Source organism: Neolamprologus brichardi, chromosome 8, assembly GCF_056152115.1.
Source record: "Neolamprologus brichardi isolate AB-2024 chromosome 8, ASM5615211v1, whole genome shotgun sequence".
Taxonomy (NCBI): domain Eukaryota; kingdom Metazoa; phylum Chordata; class Actinopteri; order Cichliformes; family Cichlidae; genus Neolamprologus; species Neolamprologus brichardi.
Window position 1 is genome coordinate 9,164,720 of NC_142111.1, and position 18,458 is coordinate 9,183,177.

The 18,458-nt window shown below is 39.9% G+C and overlaps 2 protein-coding genes across 2 annotated transcripts; both read right to left on the reverse strand.

The window, feature by feature from the left end:
• Window positions 1-5,926: 5,926 nt before the first annotated feature.
• LOC102776707 (gap junction delta-3 protein-like) lies at window positions 5,927-6,778 on the reverse strand. The gene has a single exon (XM_006801002.2). It carries the CDS (start codon window positions 6,776-6,778, stop codon window positions 5,927-5,929), a length of 852 nt encoding a protein of 283 aa, XP_006801065.2.
• A 3,739-nt stretch (window positions 6,779-10,517) lies between these two features.
• On the reverse strand, window positions 10,518-12,284 carry LOC102777004 (gap junction delta-3 protein-like). Its single transcript, XM_006801003.2, has 2 exons — window positions 11,463-12,284; window positions 10,518-10,565 (listed from the first exon to the last, which is right to left on the reverse strand). The coding sequence occupies exons 1-2, from the start codon at window positions 12,282-12,284 to the stop codon at window positions 10,518-10,520; spliced, it is 870 nt and encodes a 289-aa protein (XP_006801066.2).
• Between the last annotated feature and the right edge of the window lie 6,174 nt (window positions 12,285-18,458).

Below are 18,458 nucleotides of genomic sequence, written 5' to 3' on the forward strand. Positions count from 1 at the left end.
ACAGCACCGAAGCCTCCTTGGATTCAGAAGAGAGAGAAAAAAAGAACGAGAGAGAGTGTGAAGTGTAGGAAAGCATAGAAAGTGGAAACTAGAAAGGGTAGAGAAAGAAACCAACAGGCAGGCTTCCAGTTTGACGAGACAGACTTAAAAAGGTAGAAATGCAGGCAGGCAAAAGGAAAGAGGGGAAGTTTTGACGGTAATCCTCTTCGACTCTTCCTTCCTTCCCTCTCTAGCGGTTATATAAAACACATCTAGAATTCTGCTCTGTGCAACATCAAAGAAGCTGCACCACTTTGCAATCTGCATATATGATGCGTCCAGGGAACTGCAGGAGGGGTTTGTGTGTGTGTGTGTTTCCTGGAGGAATGCATAAAGCAAAAAATAAGCTTCTTTGGAGATTATTTAGATTATCTTTGTGTTCAGATGAACCACTTGGACCTATGGATGCTTTGGTGTTCAAATGACGGTCACCTTGTTTTTTTTATGTTCCAGCGCTCGTTCTTAACTGAAAACACAGAACCAGTTCATTCAATTTACCCCAAATGACAAAGCTTTAAAGCAAGTAAGACATTGCACAGTTTCAGTCTGAACTGTTCGTGAAGAAAAGAAGCGAGGCCTAAAAGGATTGATATGCATGAATAAACCCTGCAGTGTAAAAGATACTGTCACTGGGTGTCACTGGGATAATGTGGCTGCAAATTAAGTCATCTTACAGAAGATGAGCGGCATAAGTGTGGGATTTAGTGTTCCACTGCTGCCCCCTACTGTTGACAAGACGAACTTGACAGAATAATCAAGGTCATCATTTTTGCTTTAGTGCAAAATTTCTTTTCAGCAAATTCTTTTGTGGTATATTATTTTAAACTATGGTGTATATTGACTTCTTTAGCAGACTGTAGTCCAAAAATTATACATATGCTCATCAGATACTTCCACCACAACCCGAAGTTGATCTAAGATGATTTGAGGCGTGTTACGTGGAACATCAGTGTGTACCCAACAGAAGATGTAATCACTGTGGTCATTATTAAGGCACGCTCATGGTTAGCAACAATACCCAGGTATGCTGTAGTGTTTAAATGATCATCTGCACCATTCGGCCACTAGCAGCAAGGTGAAGTGTTGACGCAAGGATCCACGCTTTTGTGTTTATGATTGAAACTTTTTTTCCAGTGGCCTGTTGGCCGATTCTGATGAGCCTGTGTCAGCAGTACCCTCAGTTTGAAAGTCTTAGCCAGCAGGAGTGGTACCAGGTGTGGTTTTCTACTGATGTAGCCCATCCGCTTCAAGGTTGTGTTGTTCAGAGATGCTCTTCTGCATTCCTTGGTTATAACGAGTGGTTCTTTGAGTTATCTGTAAACTTTCTGTTAGGTTTTGTATTGTTGATTGTCATTTATGCTTAGAAATATCTACTTATATATGCTTAGAGTTTTATAATTAGTTTTAGATTGGTAGAGGTGTATAATCGATTGTGATAGGATGTGTGATCCTTAATAGTCTGCAAAGGCTTTGTGCGCATTCCAGAGTGTTCTGGCATCCACACCCACACTCTGGGAGCATGGGAGAGGTCGTACCTTCTCTTATTGTTTTATGGTAGGATAAACGTAGCTATATCTGTTTTAGGCTAAGTCCCTGTTGTTTAGATGAACTGTTGGACTTCCAGACCAGCAGGTTCTGACCCCCCCCCCCCCCCCCCCCGCCCCACACACACACACACACACACACACCCACACACACACACAAAGGCAAGGTACTCTTTGTTTGTATGTGAACGTCATATATTAATGAACCTATGCATATTCATGTAACCTCAATAAAAGAGCAGTGTTACGGGGGAGCGGATGAGAGCAACTGGGGTCAAGCGAAGGAACGGCGTTTGTCCGGTTCTCTCCCATGCACGAGAAACATGAAGAACTTTGCCTACTTCGTGTCTTGCTTTGCTGTGTAATTATATTGTCTTCAACGGTCCAGCGAATAGGTTCAAGCTACAAACCTATCACTTTCCATCAGCTCGAAGCAGTCTGGCAATCTGACCTGTGCCACCAGGAACTGCTCACTGGATTTTTTTGTTGGAGTGTGGGAAAATCCCAGTCTAAAATAATCACACCAGCCCATCCAGCACCAACAACCGTGCCGTGTTCAGAGAACCTTAAATCACCTTTCTTCCTCATTCTGATGGACTTGATCGCGTCAACATGGCTAAACTCACCGAGTTGTTACATGTGCACCTATTAAAAGGGCCAATCAGTGAAGGGTAAGTTATATCATTATTATGCAACTTATAATTATGCAACAGTGGTTACACTGCAGGGCACAAAAACTCACTGTCTGGAGTTTCTGGAAGTTTTTGTTATACAACTGGTGTCCCAAACCAGTTTTGTGGCAGGAAAAACACCTGCTTGCCAGAAATTTAAGGTGAGCAGAGGGAAATCATCTCTGTCATTCAAAAGAACATGAGAGGATTTGCTTTTACACATACACTGCCCGTACCGTCAAGGTCAAACATCCAAGTGAGGTAACAGCAAGCAAAACAAGTTCCTGAGCAGAGGGGGGCTTTAATATTCATGTTGTGCAGCTGAGCGGTGATCAAATGAGACTGCTTTGATTAGAATATTTTACACCACCTGTGCATGTGACACAAGTATTTAGGTCAGAGTCAGAGTTGGAGCTACAACAAAGACACTAAAATGAGACAGGCAAACTGAAAAAACACCCAGCAACAGCAGTTTTGAGATCAGATGATCGCAAAGGGTAACGTTTTTAAACCGATAAAGTCTGAACCATGAAATAACTGTACATTTTTTTTAACCTTCTTTCAAATGAAATTTAAAAAAAAATGAACTAATAAATCAATAAATGTATTGTGCAATTTATTTAGGTTTTTCAGGAGGAAAAAAAATCCACAGTGATGATGCAGAAGTCTCGAACACTCACAAAAACTCATGTATCAAATATGATACTCTTGGCATTACAGGGTTAAGGTTTTACATAACAATTTTTTCGACTGCACACTGAATGAAATTCAGCGTGATAAACTCATGAACAAAAACAACAGGTTCGTGTCCAAACTTGCGCAGCAACGACTCTGAAAAATGCCACAGAGCTTGTTTCTTATGACATGATTACATTCACCCCCATGATCCTCGGCCACAAACAGAAACGGCGCGCATGCTGTCTCGTGGTGTGCCGGCACTGGAGCAACTTATTGACGGTACACTACGGTATCCTTTGAAAAAGGGCGCCGGGAGAAAAGCTGCTGTGTCTGATTATTAATAGTGAAATGTGTTGTGACATCAATAAAAGGAAACACCGGTGAACTCACAAAGAGTTTATTCATTCGCTCACGACCGTGTCGGAGACACAAATATAAAAGCTGAGCAACCAGTCCAGCTGCCTGCTGCTGGTGTGCGCCTCTGAAAGTTTCCCAGCCGTCGAGGCTAAATACACCACTTCAAAAGAGAAATTTAATTCATTAAACTCCACTTGAGATCTTTGTTGTTTAAGGATGCTGTAGCATTTTTAAATAGGGTTAGAGTGAAGTGAAGTCATCCTTTAAAAAACGTGACACCACTTTTGTAGACTGTACCCTCTATTGAAGGTTTGGACATTTTAACCCGTGGTTTTGGTTAGCAGATGATTAAAAATAAAGATGAATTTAAAAAAAAGGTTAATCGACTGGGAAAACGCAGTGCAGATATGAATGCAAGTAATGCATTCCTTATAATAAATGGAGTTTGTCCTCTAAGGCTTTTTTTTTCTAGAATGGAAGTGTGTGGATTTTTCACTTCCAGTCAACCCACACTGGGTGGAGAGAGTTGGCCCCGTAGAATGTCAGCAAATCTTACATTAACCATTGATAAAACCAATAGTTACAAGTTATGAACCCCACATAAAGAGATACCTTGAGGTACCAGGCAACCATGACAGGCGTACCTCACAATAATATCACAATAAGGCTTTAATAACCTCATTTAATTCAATTAGAGTCATATCGACTGTCCATTCATTAAAAAAAAACAAACACATTTGAAAAACTAAACAAAACAAACAAACTGAAAGTTACAAGCTCCATCACAAGAGATGGAAACCGTGATGAAATTATATTTTTATTTTATTAAATAAGTTAGCTATGACTCGATGAAAGCAGATTTTATTTGCTTTGAACAAAAACACAATTACTGTATCACAGTCATGTACTGCATATTTATCTGAAAAGCTGATCAGCAAACAAAAATAATCAGTGAGTAGTGACTAATTTGTGACTAACTGTAAGTAATGAGTAATGAGCCGAGTGAATAACCTCAGTCTGTGATCTGCTAAGTAAAGTGCTGATGCTAGGTTTTACTTTTAGCTCGTGTGTCATGTCTACATTCCATTATGTTTCCTGTTTTATTTTGAAAGTCTTGTGTTTCCATGTTCAGTGTGTTTAGTTTTGCTTCCCCTGTGACTCTATGTTTCCGCTTCCCTCGTTATCCTTCTGTGTATTTTAGTCCTCTGTTCAGTGTGGGTCCGTCTGTTGTCTTCATTTCAAGTCACAGAGTCTTGTTTTGAACTGCTCAGGTTAATGTACATGCTTATGTTTGGATTACTTCAGTGTTAAGTTATATGTTCTTGTCTCTTTTCATTGTTTTCATAGTTAATCTTAGTTTTCCCAGTTTAGGTTCGTTTAGTTTCCCCTCGCCTTGTTTTTTCTGTTTTGTGTATCAGCTGTAATAAAGGTTCGCTTTGTGTTTAAACCTCAGTTCATGTCTCCCGTGTCTGCATTTGGGTCTGCTTCACAAACACGCCAGCTACTCTGCCGTGACAGAACGGACCCCGAACAGAGGAAGACAAAGGACTAAAATACACAGAAGGATAATGAGGGAAGTGGAAACACCTGGGGAAACACACCTGACACAATTAAACATGATGCCACAGGGGAAGCAAAACTAAACACGCTGAACACAGAAACACGTGACTTTCAAAATAAAACAGGAAACATAATAGAACGTAAACATGACACACAAACTTTACAATGTGGACACACAGAGATGAAACACATGACAGACTCGACAGGAAATATGATATATAAACCAAGGGGTATGGAAATATTAACTAAAATTCATCTCAGACAAACTAATAATAATAATAGAACGTAACACTATTTCAATATAACATAAGAACTCAAAAATACAACAGAAGTGAAAATGGAGACCCAGCCCCCTGACAGTTATAGAAACTCTTAAATCTCTGTCAGAAACTCAAAAAACACAGAAAAAAACCCCCTGAAAAACAGGGTGACCAGACGTCCCTCTTTATGTGCGACTTTATTCCTTGTACCCCATTTGAAACAGAAGGGAAGCGATAACATGCAGAATTTGGTGTATTTATATTTTTAAAGTAGACACGTAAATTTCAGACTACTTCCCAGCATCTCACTTTGTCTTCACATTTACTTTGCTGGGAATTTGGTCACCCTACGTTGAAATAATTCCAACATTACAGATTGGATAGAGACAGATGCCTCCATTTACAAAGCCTTACTTCACTTTCCAGACCTGCTTAAATAAATTAATCTTCACACGCTGCCTCAGGGCGGATTTGTCCTTTAAAGTGGGAACAACACAAACACAAAATGCAATCAGTCTTAACCAAGTGTTATCAAGTGCATTCCAGAAAGTTCTCCTTTAAACCTTTAATCAGTCACCAGAATGAACAAGTCAACAATGTCTCACATGCATCCTTCTTGTCCTTCTTATCATCTGTGTTGTCGTTACTCATTTCCTGAAGTTTGATGGGTCAGCTTCCACGCATTTTTTGTGAAGTGTGTAAAAACTCCTAAAAAGGGAAATTCTTTCAAGTGAAATGGAATTAGAAATGTAGTTGTGAGTTTAAAACAGAAAAAGGAGGATGCTTTGATTGCAGCATGTGCTACTGCAGAGTCATCTCACACCATAAGCATCTTCCTTCTCACATATTTTCCACTTGGACTCTTGCACTTGCAATAGACCTTTCGACCGGAGCTGCTCCTCACTGATCCCTTCTTCACTTTCACACTGCTGGCTGTGCTCTCTGACAACGTCTTTCCTCCCGATTTCTCCTGTGTCTCCTCTTTCTCGAGGCTGTGGAGGTTCTCACAGTCACAGTAGCAGATTTTGTCCTCGTCGTTTGAGCAAAACCACTTTCGAGAGCTGTAAAGAAGCTCAAAAAAGCTGGAAAATGCTGATATCACCCCTACAATAAAGTAGAAGAAGAGAAAGATTGTCTTCTCTGCAGGCCGGGAGGTGTAGCACTTCACTGTCAGGGGGCAGGGAGAACGACTACATTCAAAATAGGCTTTTACCTCAAAGCCGTAGAGATACCACTGGGTAAATAGAAAGATAATTTCTGCCACCAAGCGGAAGATCACAGTGATAATGTAAAGCCTCCTTAAAGCTTTTTCTTCTCTGTTCTCCCTGCTCCACTTTTTACTCGATGGGGGTGGATTAGCACTCTTGTTATGCTGGTGTGTGGCGTACACGAGGAAAAGCAGAGAAGGTGTAGCGATGAGGACTATATGAAACACCCAGAATCTGTACTGGGAGATGGGGAAAGCCTCATCATAACACACCTGCTTACATCCTGGCTGGAGGGTGTTACAGATAAATTCCTCCTGCTCGTCCTCAAACATGTCACTGGCCACAGTTCCCAGGATCACTATCCTAAACACCAGCATGAGGAAGAGCCAGAAACGGCCCAGCATCGGGGAGTGTGTCTGGAGGGCATCGAAGAATCCACCGATGAAGCCCCACTCACCCATGACTGCGGCACTGTCAGGTCTGGCTTCTTTTAAGTCTGGAGGCGTCTTCACCTGTCTGTCTCAGAGCAAACGCTGCCTTTGTTTAAAAACACTAAACTAAAATTCTTGTTATAATCTCCCATATATGACTCACAGTGAAACTAAACCCAATAAAAGTGATCAAAAGAAGTGGGTTCATAGTTTTTGCACTTTAGGTTGATTGAGTTCATATTCCTGCAAAGACAGTAATTCAAGGACATCACTAAAGGAATCAAACAATATCACCAGCCTACATTAAATCTCTATATTTCTTTTGCTTTCAGTTAGCACAATGTTTCAAAGAACTTCTAGGAAGCTGACAAACTTAAATTGTAGAGTATAATAATGCAGTTTTGCAGAATACAGGATTTGTAAATGATTTCGATTACTAAAGGCTGACTCTCATTGACATATACAGGCTGGTTGAACTGCTCAGTCAGAGACACATGTGCTGCCACAATAAAAAAAAGGTTGAGCACACATTTGATTTAGGATTTAATCGGCAGTATCTAGACAAATGCGTGACCTACCCCCCTTAAAAAGCCTTAAAATTCTCCTACCATGTATATGCTCAGATAAACCAGATAAAAAATGGTCAATTCTCATGCCCACACGATCTTATAGTGTACTCACCCTTAGCTCTCTCCAAAGTGCCATGTTCCTAAGGCTGGCTGGCACTTATGATTGAAAGGGCGGCAACAGTTGTCAGGAAATTCCTGCTACGTCCTAATCAGTGTCCATCCAGCCCCAGACAGAAGGTGTTTATCCAAGAAAGGCAAACTCTTGATGAGCATTTCCTAAATGGCAGGAAATATCTCTTTTAAGTTGGTCCACCAGTTTCCCTGGTAACCACATGAGAGGCTGCATGTAAAAAGAAAAATTGGGAATGTTTTTCCTCTTCATTTAGTCAGCTATCACCAAAATCAAAAGAGCTCATTGGTTTTCAGTTCAGGCTTTGCTAGCTATAGAAATGTTCCAGTAGTTTGGCATCGACAAGCTTTTAAAAGAAGTTTAAGGTTTAAAACAAACACGTTAATGGTATGAAACTCGAGCTGTGCTGTCTGCTGAAGTTACAACAAAATATTATTTGTTTCCCCCTATGTAAATATTTAAATATTTCTACAGAGCTCTGATTTTGGAGGCAAAATATGTGGCAAGTGACATGAAACAGGACACAATAGTAACACAGTAATAGCAACACAACTTCAAATAAACCATATCATTAATGCAAGCAAGTCAATATTGTGTTTTTTAAAGGTATAACATGACCAGCCAAAAATATTTACAGGTAAAGGTGAAACACTAACAAGTGGATTATAGAACAGAGTCCCTTTATTTTTCCTATTTAATAGAGTTAGTTTTAACTTACTGAGTTAGCCATCTTCTTATAGGTTGTGTGTATTGTAACATAACCTTTATCTTCTCTTAAAATTCATCAAACAAACACATAATTTATAATTCTTGGTAGCAGTTTTGAAGTGAAGAATGATCTGCTTGCCCATCTTTAATGCTGCTGCACATAAGCAATGAGTTTCTTTGTGAACTTTAACAAAAATTTTAATTGCAATCTGTTACTTTACTGACGTCATAACTTATTTATGACAGTCAGTGCTTTTGAGTGCTGTGATATGCTCTAATAACCGTGCGAGACTAAGCACCTGGTTTCCCACAGTCCAGCAGCATACCAGTGCAGGACTCTGCAGTTTCTATCATGTTGTTGAAAGCATGCAAACTAAAATTTGCAAAACATATGTAACAATGTTTATATGACTGTGCCACATGGACACTACAGTTGTACTTTCATATGTGAATAACAAGATGCACTTATGACTGGATATGGTGAAAAAACAAACATAAAAACCACTTAAACCTTGGCACTCTCTGCTCCCAGGACGCCTGCCAACCTGTCCTCTCAGCACAAATTACTTCATCTGTAAGTCAAAGAAATTTTTGAGGACATCCTGCACAGACTCGTACTTTTTCTGGCTGCCCACATGGCTAAATAGAACTTGAAAAACAAAGGGAAAAATGTTGATGTTTCACAGGTTTTGGAAATATGTAAATAAATTCTTGGGATTTCATTGAAAAGCACCCAAAGACTTTATTCATCCTGCTGTGAATGTGTGCAAATAAGTGGCAATCGTTACCACAGAGTTGCAGGTGAGGGAGCTCTGAAGCTTGAAGACTTTATGGAGGTCGGTGGCCTCAGCCTCCCTCAGCTTCTCTTCTGTCATCTTGACCACAAAGCGCAGTGTGATGTAAAAGTGTGATGTTCTCTTGTATCTTGTATCTTTGTTTCCTTCCCTGTGTCCCTCGTGCTCGCCTCTGTATTTAGTCAGTCTTGTCCACCCTGATCTCAGTGCCAAATTCACATTTTATTGTCTTTGACTCAGTGTGTGTCACTTCCTGTTTTATTTTGACAGTACCTCATCTCGTGTGTGTCTTGTTCAGTGTTCCTTTCTCTGTCTCTTTAGTCTGCATTAGTTCTAGCTGTGTTCCCTTCTGTTGCCCATCCTCTCGTTATCCTGAACGAAATTCTAACTCTACTCAGTCTACCTCTGCTCGTTGTCACATCATCCCAATTTGTCGTGTTTCCTTTGTTTATCCCTAGTTTCAAGTTCCGAGTTTTACAGTTTCCTGGTTTCCTCCTGGCCTGCATTTTTGTATTTTTTGTTTTTACAGTTTCTTGTTACAGCAAATGAAGCTGCCTCCTTTAGTTTATTCCCTTGTCTCCGAGTCCTGTGTGTGGGTTCTACCTTGCCTGCCACACAGATGTTACATGAAACAGAGGTTAATAACTGTCTCCATCAAAATGGTCTAAAAAGTACAACAAATGAATAAGTGTATATTTATTAAAGTCAGTTTAATATACCTACAAAACCAGCAAAGCTTGAAAAGAAAAGCATCTGGACTTCTATAAGTTGCTTGAAGACCTTTCACCTCTCATCCAAGAAGCTTCTTCAGTTCTAAAGTCAAATGGTGGAGAGTCCCAGATTTAAGCCCTGTGGGAGTGTCCCCCCAAAGGGACATGGAGCCCCTAATGATCCTCTACCTAATCACATGAGCCAAGGTGTGAAAACGGGTGTAGGTCACAGTCAGCCAAGATTTCGGGTGAACTCATCGTGGAACCTAGCCCCTATCATGTGATTTCCTGAGGTCAGAAGGCCCAGGATGTGAGTGGGCGTTAAGGCGTCTGTCCTCTCTGTCCAAAAGATTTTGGACTGAGAAGACAGATTGTTTGAAAGAGGAGTGAAAGAAGCCATCTATGTCCACTGTGAACGACCCTCTTTGAACAGAGGCGGTGGTTTATGACACCAACTGTCTGCCATCGGTAATCCAGTTTTGAGATCCCTTCCCAGACGCCTTAAGACCCACTCACATCCTGGGCCTTCTTACCTCAGGAAATCACATGATAGGGTGGGGCTAGGTTCCACAATGAGTTCACCCGAAATCTTGGCTGATTGTGACCCACACCCTTTTTCACACCTTGGCTCATGTAATTAGGTAGAGGATCATTAGGGGCTCCATGTCCCTTTGGGGGGACACACACTCCCAGGGCTTAAATCTGGGACTCTCCACCATTTGACCCTAGAACTGAAGAAGCTTCTCGGATAAGAGGTGAAATGTCTTCAAGCAACTTAAAGAAGTCCAGACACTTTTCTTTCTAAGCTCCTTAGACTATGATGACCTGGATGACTGAGAACCTTCACAGACATGTAGTTTATAAAGTTCCTGCTGACCTGAGCATGGTGAAGGGCTGGCAGAATCCCTGTCAGTGTGACACACACAAATATGTAATTACTTAATTAAATTATTTTTGTTGTATATGCATTTTTTTTAAATTACATTTCATACTAATTAAGTGCAGGTGGTATGAGTGTCTCAAGTCCTGCATGTTCAGTGTTTCAAGTCAGTGTATTCCACTATTATATTATTTGTCCGTTTTTACAGGTCAGGAATGTGTCCAGAAGCAAATAAATATGCTTAAACGACCTCTGAAATTTACCCAATATTATTTCACACAGATGTGTAATGGATTTCACTTTTTTACTTGAACTACTGGTGTGGGTATAGCAAACACTCCTGCTCATATAAAGTGTAAAGCTATGTGTACAGTTGCCGTGCCCCTGATTACTTTCTTCTCTTTAAGATGTTTTTTATTTATTATTTTGGAAAATGTGTTAAGCTAGTCTGAAGTCATTCATTAAAAAATAAGCTATCTCTCTGTTAGCAGCTAACTTGCCAGAGAAGATACAAAGCCAGAAAACTGGGTTAGAGTTCCTGCCTCTGACCAGCTACAAAAGGTCAACAGGTCCAAAAAACCAGCGATAAACAAGTTTATCAAGTGTAATCCAGAAAATGTTTCCTCCTTGAACTGTTTACAGCATTTTATCATTTACCAGAACAGTGTCAACAAGTCAACAATGCCTCGCATTCGTCTTATCATTTTGTTGCATTTGCTCGTTTCCTGATCTTAAGCATTTCCTTGTGATATGTTCCATGGAAAAACTCCTTAACTGTGAAATTATTCATCATTTCATTTTTAAGTGAAACAGCACGAAGGAATTAGAAATGTGTCACAAATTTATAATAGAAAGAGAGGATGCAGTGATAGCAGCATGTGTGATTTAGAGTCCTCTCACACTGTAAGCCTCGAGCCACTCACATATTTTCCTCTTGGACTCTTGGTCCTGTTCCCAGTGTTGGAGGCCTTTCGACTGGAGGTGCTTCTCACTGATTCCTTCTTCACTTGCACACTGCTTGTCTTTTCTCCTGGTTTCTCCTCTGTCTTCTCTTGCTTGTGGTTGAGGAGGTTCTCGCAGTCACACTGGTCATCTAGTTCTAAGTGCTTTTGATTTGAGCAAAACCACTTCCCAGAGCTGTAGAGAAGCTCTACAATGCTGGAAAATGGTGATATCACCCCTACAGCAAAGTAGAAGAGGAGGAAGATTGTTTTCTCTGCAGGCCGAGAAGTGTAGCACTCCACTGTTAGGGGGCAGGGAGAACGACTACATGGAAAATGGGCCTCCACCTTGAAGCCGTAGAGGCACCACTGGACAAATAAAAAGCCGATTTCTGCCATTATGCGGGAGATCAGAGTGATAATGTAGAGCGCCCTTAAAGTTTTTTCTTCTCTGTTCTCCCTGCTGGTCTTTTTCCTCAACGAGGAGTGGTTGGCTTTCTTGTGATGCTGATGTGTTGCATATATGAGGTAAAGCAGAGAAGGTGTAGCGATGAAGACTATATGAAACATCCAGAATCTGTACTGGGAGATGGGGAAAGCTAAGTCATAACACACCTGCTTACATCCTGGCTGGAGGGTGTTACAGGTAAATTCCTCCTGCTCGTCCTCAAACATGTCACTGGCCACGGTTTCCAAGATAACTATCCTAAACACCAGCATGAGGACGAGCCAGAAACGACCCAGCATCGGCGACTCGGTCTGGAGGGCATTGAAGAATCCACCGATGAAGCCCCACTCACCCATGGCTGCAGCACTGTCAGGTCCAGAGGTTTGTTCTCCGATCCGTCTCAGATTCGCCACCTTTGTTTTAAGAATGAAACCAGAATGCTTGTTATCATAATCTCCAATCCATGACTTTCACTCAAAGTGAAACTAAATCTGGTCAAAAGTGGGCTCAGGATATTTGCATCTTAGGTGTTGACTGAGTCCTGTGGGCTTAAACTAAAAGCCTACAATAATTCTCAATTTCTGTTGCCTTTAGTTAACACATCAGCTCAAAGAAATTGTAAGAAACTAACAAGCTAATAGTGTGGAGTCTACCGATGCAGTGTTGTCTCAAATGTAGGATTGAAAATGTGTCTTATACCGACTGGTTGAACTACTCACCTATGTTTTAGAGATGTCTGTTCTGCCAAGACAAAACAGGTTGAGCATAGATTTTCTTTTTGTGTTTGTTTATTTAAGAAAGACAAAATCATGATGAGTATTTTAAAAAAAAGTTTCCTTTACTGGATGGAAGAATATCTTTAAAGTTGTACCAACACGTTTCCTGATCACAGCATGACATGTTTTGTTAAATATAAAAATTATACATGTAGTTTCTTAATTTAGTCAGCAAGAACCAGAATCAAAACAAATTTTTTGTTTTTGTTGTTAGATTAAACTCTGTAAAAAAGAATTTCTTTTGTGACCCTGGATATGGCATCTAAATTTGATCAGAACTTAATTACTGAATATTTAAGTAGTAGTTAATTGAAAAAAAACCCCAACATTTTAAGTTATATATCATCTACTTTTGAGGTATAACCAATCAGGGAAAAACAATCACCCTTCTCTGTTCCTCAGTCGTCCTCTCACTTGTCCAAACCTGTTTAAAACTCCATTCACCTCTCTACACAAGTATGTCATGTAGACTAACGACCTTTCCACTCTTCATCCTCTTCATAGCTTCCCTCCCTTGCTTCTTGCTAATCCTCTCTCATCCTCTACATTACATCCTTAATACAGTCACAACATTCTCCAGATACTCCTTGATAATAAAACATTACTTACATGTAGATATTTCTGAGTGCTGTGTCGTCATGACACCCAGCGCATCCAATGTTGGCTGCTCCTCCCTCGACATACAACATGAATATTACCCAGAAGCAAAATATTTAACAGGTTACATGAAACAGCACACAATCAACCCGTGACACGACTTCCAACTTACTGTACAATTAACACAAACAAGCGGATTGCACAACACATTTCGAGAAGCTAAGAGGAAATAAGCCTAAAACAAGACTTTTTTTTCTTCCCTTTGATATGATGAGAATCTTTATTTTGAAACAGTGAATTGGATTTTTTTATGTCACACAGATTTCTGTTCCATTTATTCAGTAAGAGTCTCTGTCGTTTGAAAGCTGTAAGAACATAGTTTTGAACTTCAGATCAAACAACATGGCCGGAGCCAGAGAAGCCGTTCTCTGTCGTCAACGTGGGCAGAGGTTCCTCACTGTCGAGCACACAGTGGATGTTACTAATAGTCTCACATGTTTTGCAGTTGGGAATCTTCATTTTCCAGCCTGTGTGAATGCCTTCAACACCAAGCATCAGCACAGTGAGGGTGATAGGAATGTTCTTGTTACAGTTATTCTTAAGCAGGTTTTCCACAGTTGAGAAAACATGGTAGGCGAAGTGGCTGGAAGTAGTGCAAGATATCTGCAGCTTTAGCGGCCGAATTGTCCAAGTGCAGAACACTGATTTATATTTAGTTTCCAACAAAAGTTAAAATTAACCATACTGTCAGCAGAGGACATGACAAATGCTAAATTGTTTGCCATTCAGTCACACAAACTTTATGAACACCACCTTTAGAGGGCATGTATTTTATAAAGCGCCTGTTGACCTGAACGAGGTGAAGAGCAGGAGGGCTGGCACAGTCCATTTGTGAATTCATTATACAGTATATACATGTGTTTCTGTGCATTTCACTCTGTTTGTATGCTGGTATGATTTATAAAGCCCTACAAGTTTGGTGTTTCAAGTCAGTGTGTACCACTGTGGACAGCAGAGGGCAGCAGAATGCCTACTATAGGTCTGCCTTGTTTCCGTTGGTGTCATGAGATCACTATCCTAGCAAGACTGATCAGGCTAACATTGGCATGTTTCTTCTGCTCATTATTTCTGATTTTTCACAGGTCAGTAATGTGTCCAGAAGCACAGAAAATATCCCTGATTAATTTCTTTTGTTTCAAATGTTGTTGTGTGTTATGTTTGTAAAATATGCTAAGCTAACCTGAGCTAATTCATAAAAATGGTTAACAAAATTAATAGAAACCATGTGGATGAATTAAGTAACAAAGGAAGCAAACACTCTGGCAAGGCTAACCAGGCAAAAGGTAGCATGTGTCCTCTCCTTTTTAATAACTTTTACAGGATCATGAGGACCATACCGTACGACAAAGTCATGTCCGCTGTTGCTAGCCGCCATTTCTGCCACTTGCCAGTGTTGAAACCTGGTGCATTGTGTTGCTGCTGCTGCAGCTGGGTTGGAAACAGAAGGGTAGCATTGTTGGTTTTTACAGGCGTTTTAATCAGTCAGTACAGAAACTTAGATATTCACAGATTATACAGAGGATATGTTACAATAGTTTGAGAAATTTTGACTTCTCCTGAGTGGCAACACCTAGTACAGGAGAATACTGCAGTGGGTATTTATAAATCCTAAAATGGAGAGAAACCTGCATCAGTATACACAGTGTATACAGTGTTAGCCTATAACTGTTTCTTACAATTTGTTAACTAAAAGATAAAGAAGCAGGTATTTATTATACGCTGCTGTTAATGTTTTATTACTTTCTACATGTTCTAATGCAGTGTTTCATTTTTGATTCCAGGCAACTGGAATATGAAGTCAGTTAACGCCCAAGCTGGATAAACCTCCGATCTACCTTTAAATGGACGGGTACCTAAAGCGACCAATGCACCAGTGAGGTCATAATCTGATTCAAGTTGTTGATTGCCACAAAATTCTGGCCCAAAACAATGATGGCCATCATCAGATATACTGCAAAATAAGAAAGAATTGAAACCCAGTACAAGAAAATTCAGTCAGTGTGGCTCACCAGGAACTACAAGAATAATATTCATTTTCTCTAAAAGGCTGCCGTGCTTATTTTTCCTATCAGTACAACCTGAATCCTCTGCTGAGTTAGAGTTTCTGCCTCTTGCAGCTACAAAAGGGACACAGTTACAAACAAAACAATCAGCGTTAAACAAGTTTATCAAGCGTAGTCCAGAAAATGTTTCCTTCCTGAAATGTTTACAGCCTTTAATCATTTAAACAACAACGTCTTGCATGCATCCTTCTTATTATCGGTGTTTTCTTTGCTCATTTTCCAAACAATCCTTGTAAAGTGTCCCACTGTAAATACTGTTTAACACATCAACAGTGAAATCATTTCAAATGAAATGGAGTTAGAGATGTAGTCACAGGTTTAAAAGAGAAAAGACTCTGAATCACACATGCTGTGATTGCAGTCAGTCCTCTCACAATGTAAGCCTCGAGGCGCTCACATGTTTTCCTTGTGGACTTTTGCACTTGTGACCACTGCTGTAGACCTTTCGAGTGTAGCTGCTTCTCACTGATCCATATTTACGGCGTTATCTTATACAATTCAAGATCCCCGTGCTGGGCAAACAGGTTTTGAAGCTGTTTGAGCCAAGATTTTCAAGTTATTCACATAATGAAAACCTATACTTTGTTTCGGGCGCATTCCCCCATTCAAATGCATGTAATCGTAGGACACGCACTGTCTTGACGAAATAAAGCGTTTTTGTACAACTTCTTATAAATAGCTGTAAGTGTTGATAGAAGAAGCTTACACACATATTTACGGCATTATCTTATACAATTCAAGATCCCCGTGCTGGGCAAACAGGTTTTGAAGCTGTTTGAGCCAAGATTTTCAAGTTATTCACATAATGAAAACCTATACTTTGTTTCGGCAAAATTCCCCCATTCAAATGCATGTAATCGTGGGAAACGCACTGTCTTGACGAAATAAAGCGTTTTTGTACAACTTCATAAAAATAGCTGTAAGTCTTGATAGAAGTGTCACACACATATTTACGGCGTTATCTTATACAATTCAAGATCCCCGTGCTGGGCAAACAGGTTTTGAAGCTGTTTGAGCCAAGATTTTCAAGTTATTTACATAATGAAAACCTATACTTTGTTTCGGCCGCATTCCCCCATTCAAATGCATGTAATCGTAGGAAACGCACTGTCTTGACGAAATAAAGCGTTTTTGTACAACTTCATATAAATAGCTGTAAGTCTTGATCGAAGAAGCATACACACATATTTTTGGCTTTCTCTTATACAATTCAAGATCCCCGTGCTGGGCAAACAGGTTTTGAAGCTGTTTGAGCCAAGATTTTCAAGTTATTCACATAATGAAAACCTATACTTTGTTTCGGGCGCATTCCCCCATTCAAATGCATGTAATCGTAGGACACGCACTGTCTTGACGAAATAAAGCGTTTTTGTACAACTTCTTATAAATAGCTGTAAGTGTTGATAGAAGAAGCATACACACATATTTACGGCGTTATCTTATACAATTAAAGATCCCCGTGCTGGGCAAACAGGTTTTGAAGCTGTTTGAGCCAAGATTTTCAAGTTATTCACATAATGAAAACCTATACTTTGCTTCGGGCGTATTCCCCCATTCAAATGCATGTAATCGTAGGAAACGCACTGTCTTGACGAAATAAATCGTTTTTGTACAACTTCATATAAATAGCTGTAAGTGTTGATAGAAGAAGCTTACACACATATTTACGGCGTTATCTTATACAATTCAGGATCCCCGTGCTGGGCAAACAGGTTTTGAAGCTGTTTGAGCCAAGATTTTCAAGTTATTCACATAATGAAAACCTATACTTTGTTTCGGCAAAATTCCCCCATTCAAATGCATGTAATCGTAGGACACGCACTGTCTTGACGAAATAAAGCGTTTTTGTACAACTTCATATAAATAGCTGTAAGTCTTGATAGAAGAAGCATACACACATATATGCGGCTTTCTCTTATACAATTAAAGATCCCCGTGCTGGGCAAACAGGTTTTGAAGCTGTTTGAGCCAAGATTTTCAAGTTATTCACATAATGAAAACCTATACTTTGTTTCGGGCGCATTCCCCCATTCAAATGCATGTAATCGTGGGAAACGCACTGTCTTGACGAAATAAAGCGTTTTTGTACAACTTCATAAAAATAGCTGTAAGTCTTGATAGAAGTGTCAGACACACATATTTACGGCGTTATCTTATACAATTCAAGATCCCCGTGCTGGGCAAACAGGTTTTGAAGCTGTTTGAGCCAAGATTTTCAAGTTATTCACATAATGAAAACCTATACTTTGTTTTGGGCGCATTCCCCCATTCAAATGCATGTAATCGTAGGACACGCACTGTCTTGACGAAATAAAGCGTTTTTGTACAACTTCTTATAAATAGCTGTAAGTGTTGATAGAAGAAGCATACACACATATTTACGGCGTTATCTTATACAATTCAAGATCCCCGTGCTGGGCAAAAAGGTTTTGAAGCTGTTTGAGCCAAGATTTTCAAGTTATTCACATAATGAAAACCTATACTTTGTTTCGGGCGCATTCCCCCATTCAAATGCATGTAATCGTAGGAAACGCACTGTCTTGACGAAATAAAGCGTTTTTGTACAACTTCATAAAAATAGCTGTAAGTCTTGATAGAAGAGTCAGACACACATATTTACGGCGTTATCTTATACAATTCAAGATCCCCATGCTGGGCAAACAGGTTTTGAAGCTGTTTGAGCCAAGATTTTCAAGTTATTCACATAATGAAAACCTATACTTTGTTTCGGGCGCATTCCCCCATTCAAATGCATGTAATCGTAGGACACGCACTGTCTTGACGAAATAAAGCGTTTTTGTACAACTTCTTATAAATAGCTGTAAGTGTTGATAGAAGAAGCATACACACATATTTACGGCGTTATCTTATACAATTCAAGATCCCCGTGCTGGGCAAACAGGTTTTGAAGCTGTTTGAGTCAAGATTTTCAAGTTATTTACATAATGAAAACCTATACTTTGTTTCGGCAAAATTCCCCCATTCAAATGCATGTAATCGTGGGAAACGCACTGTCTTGACGAAATAAAGCGTT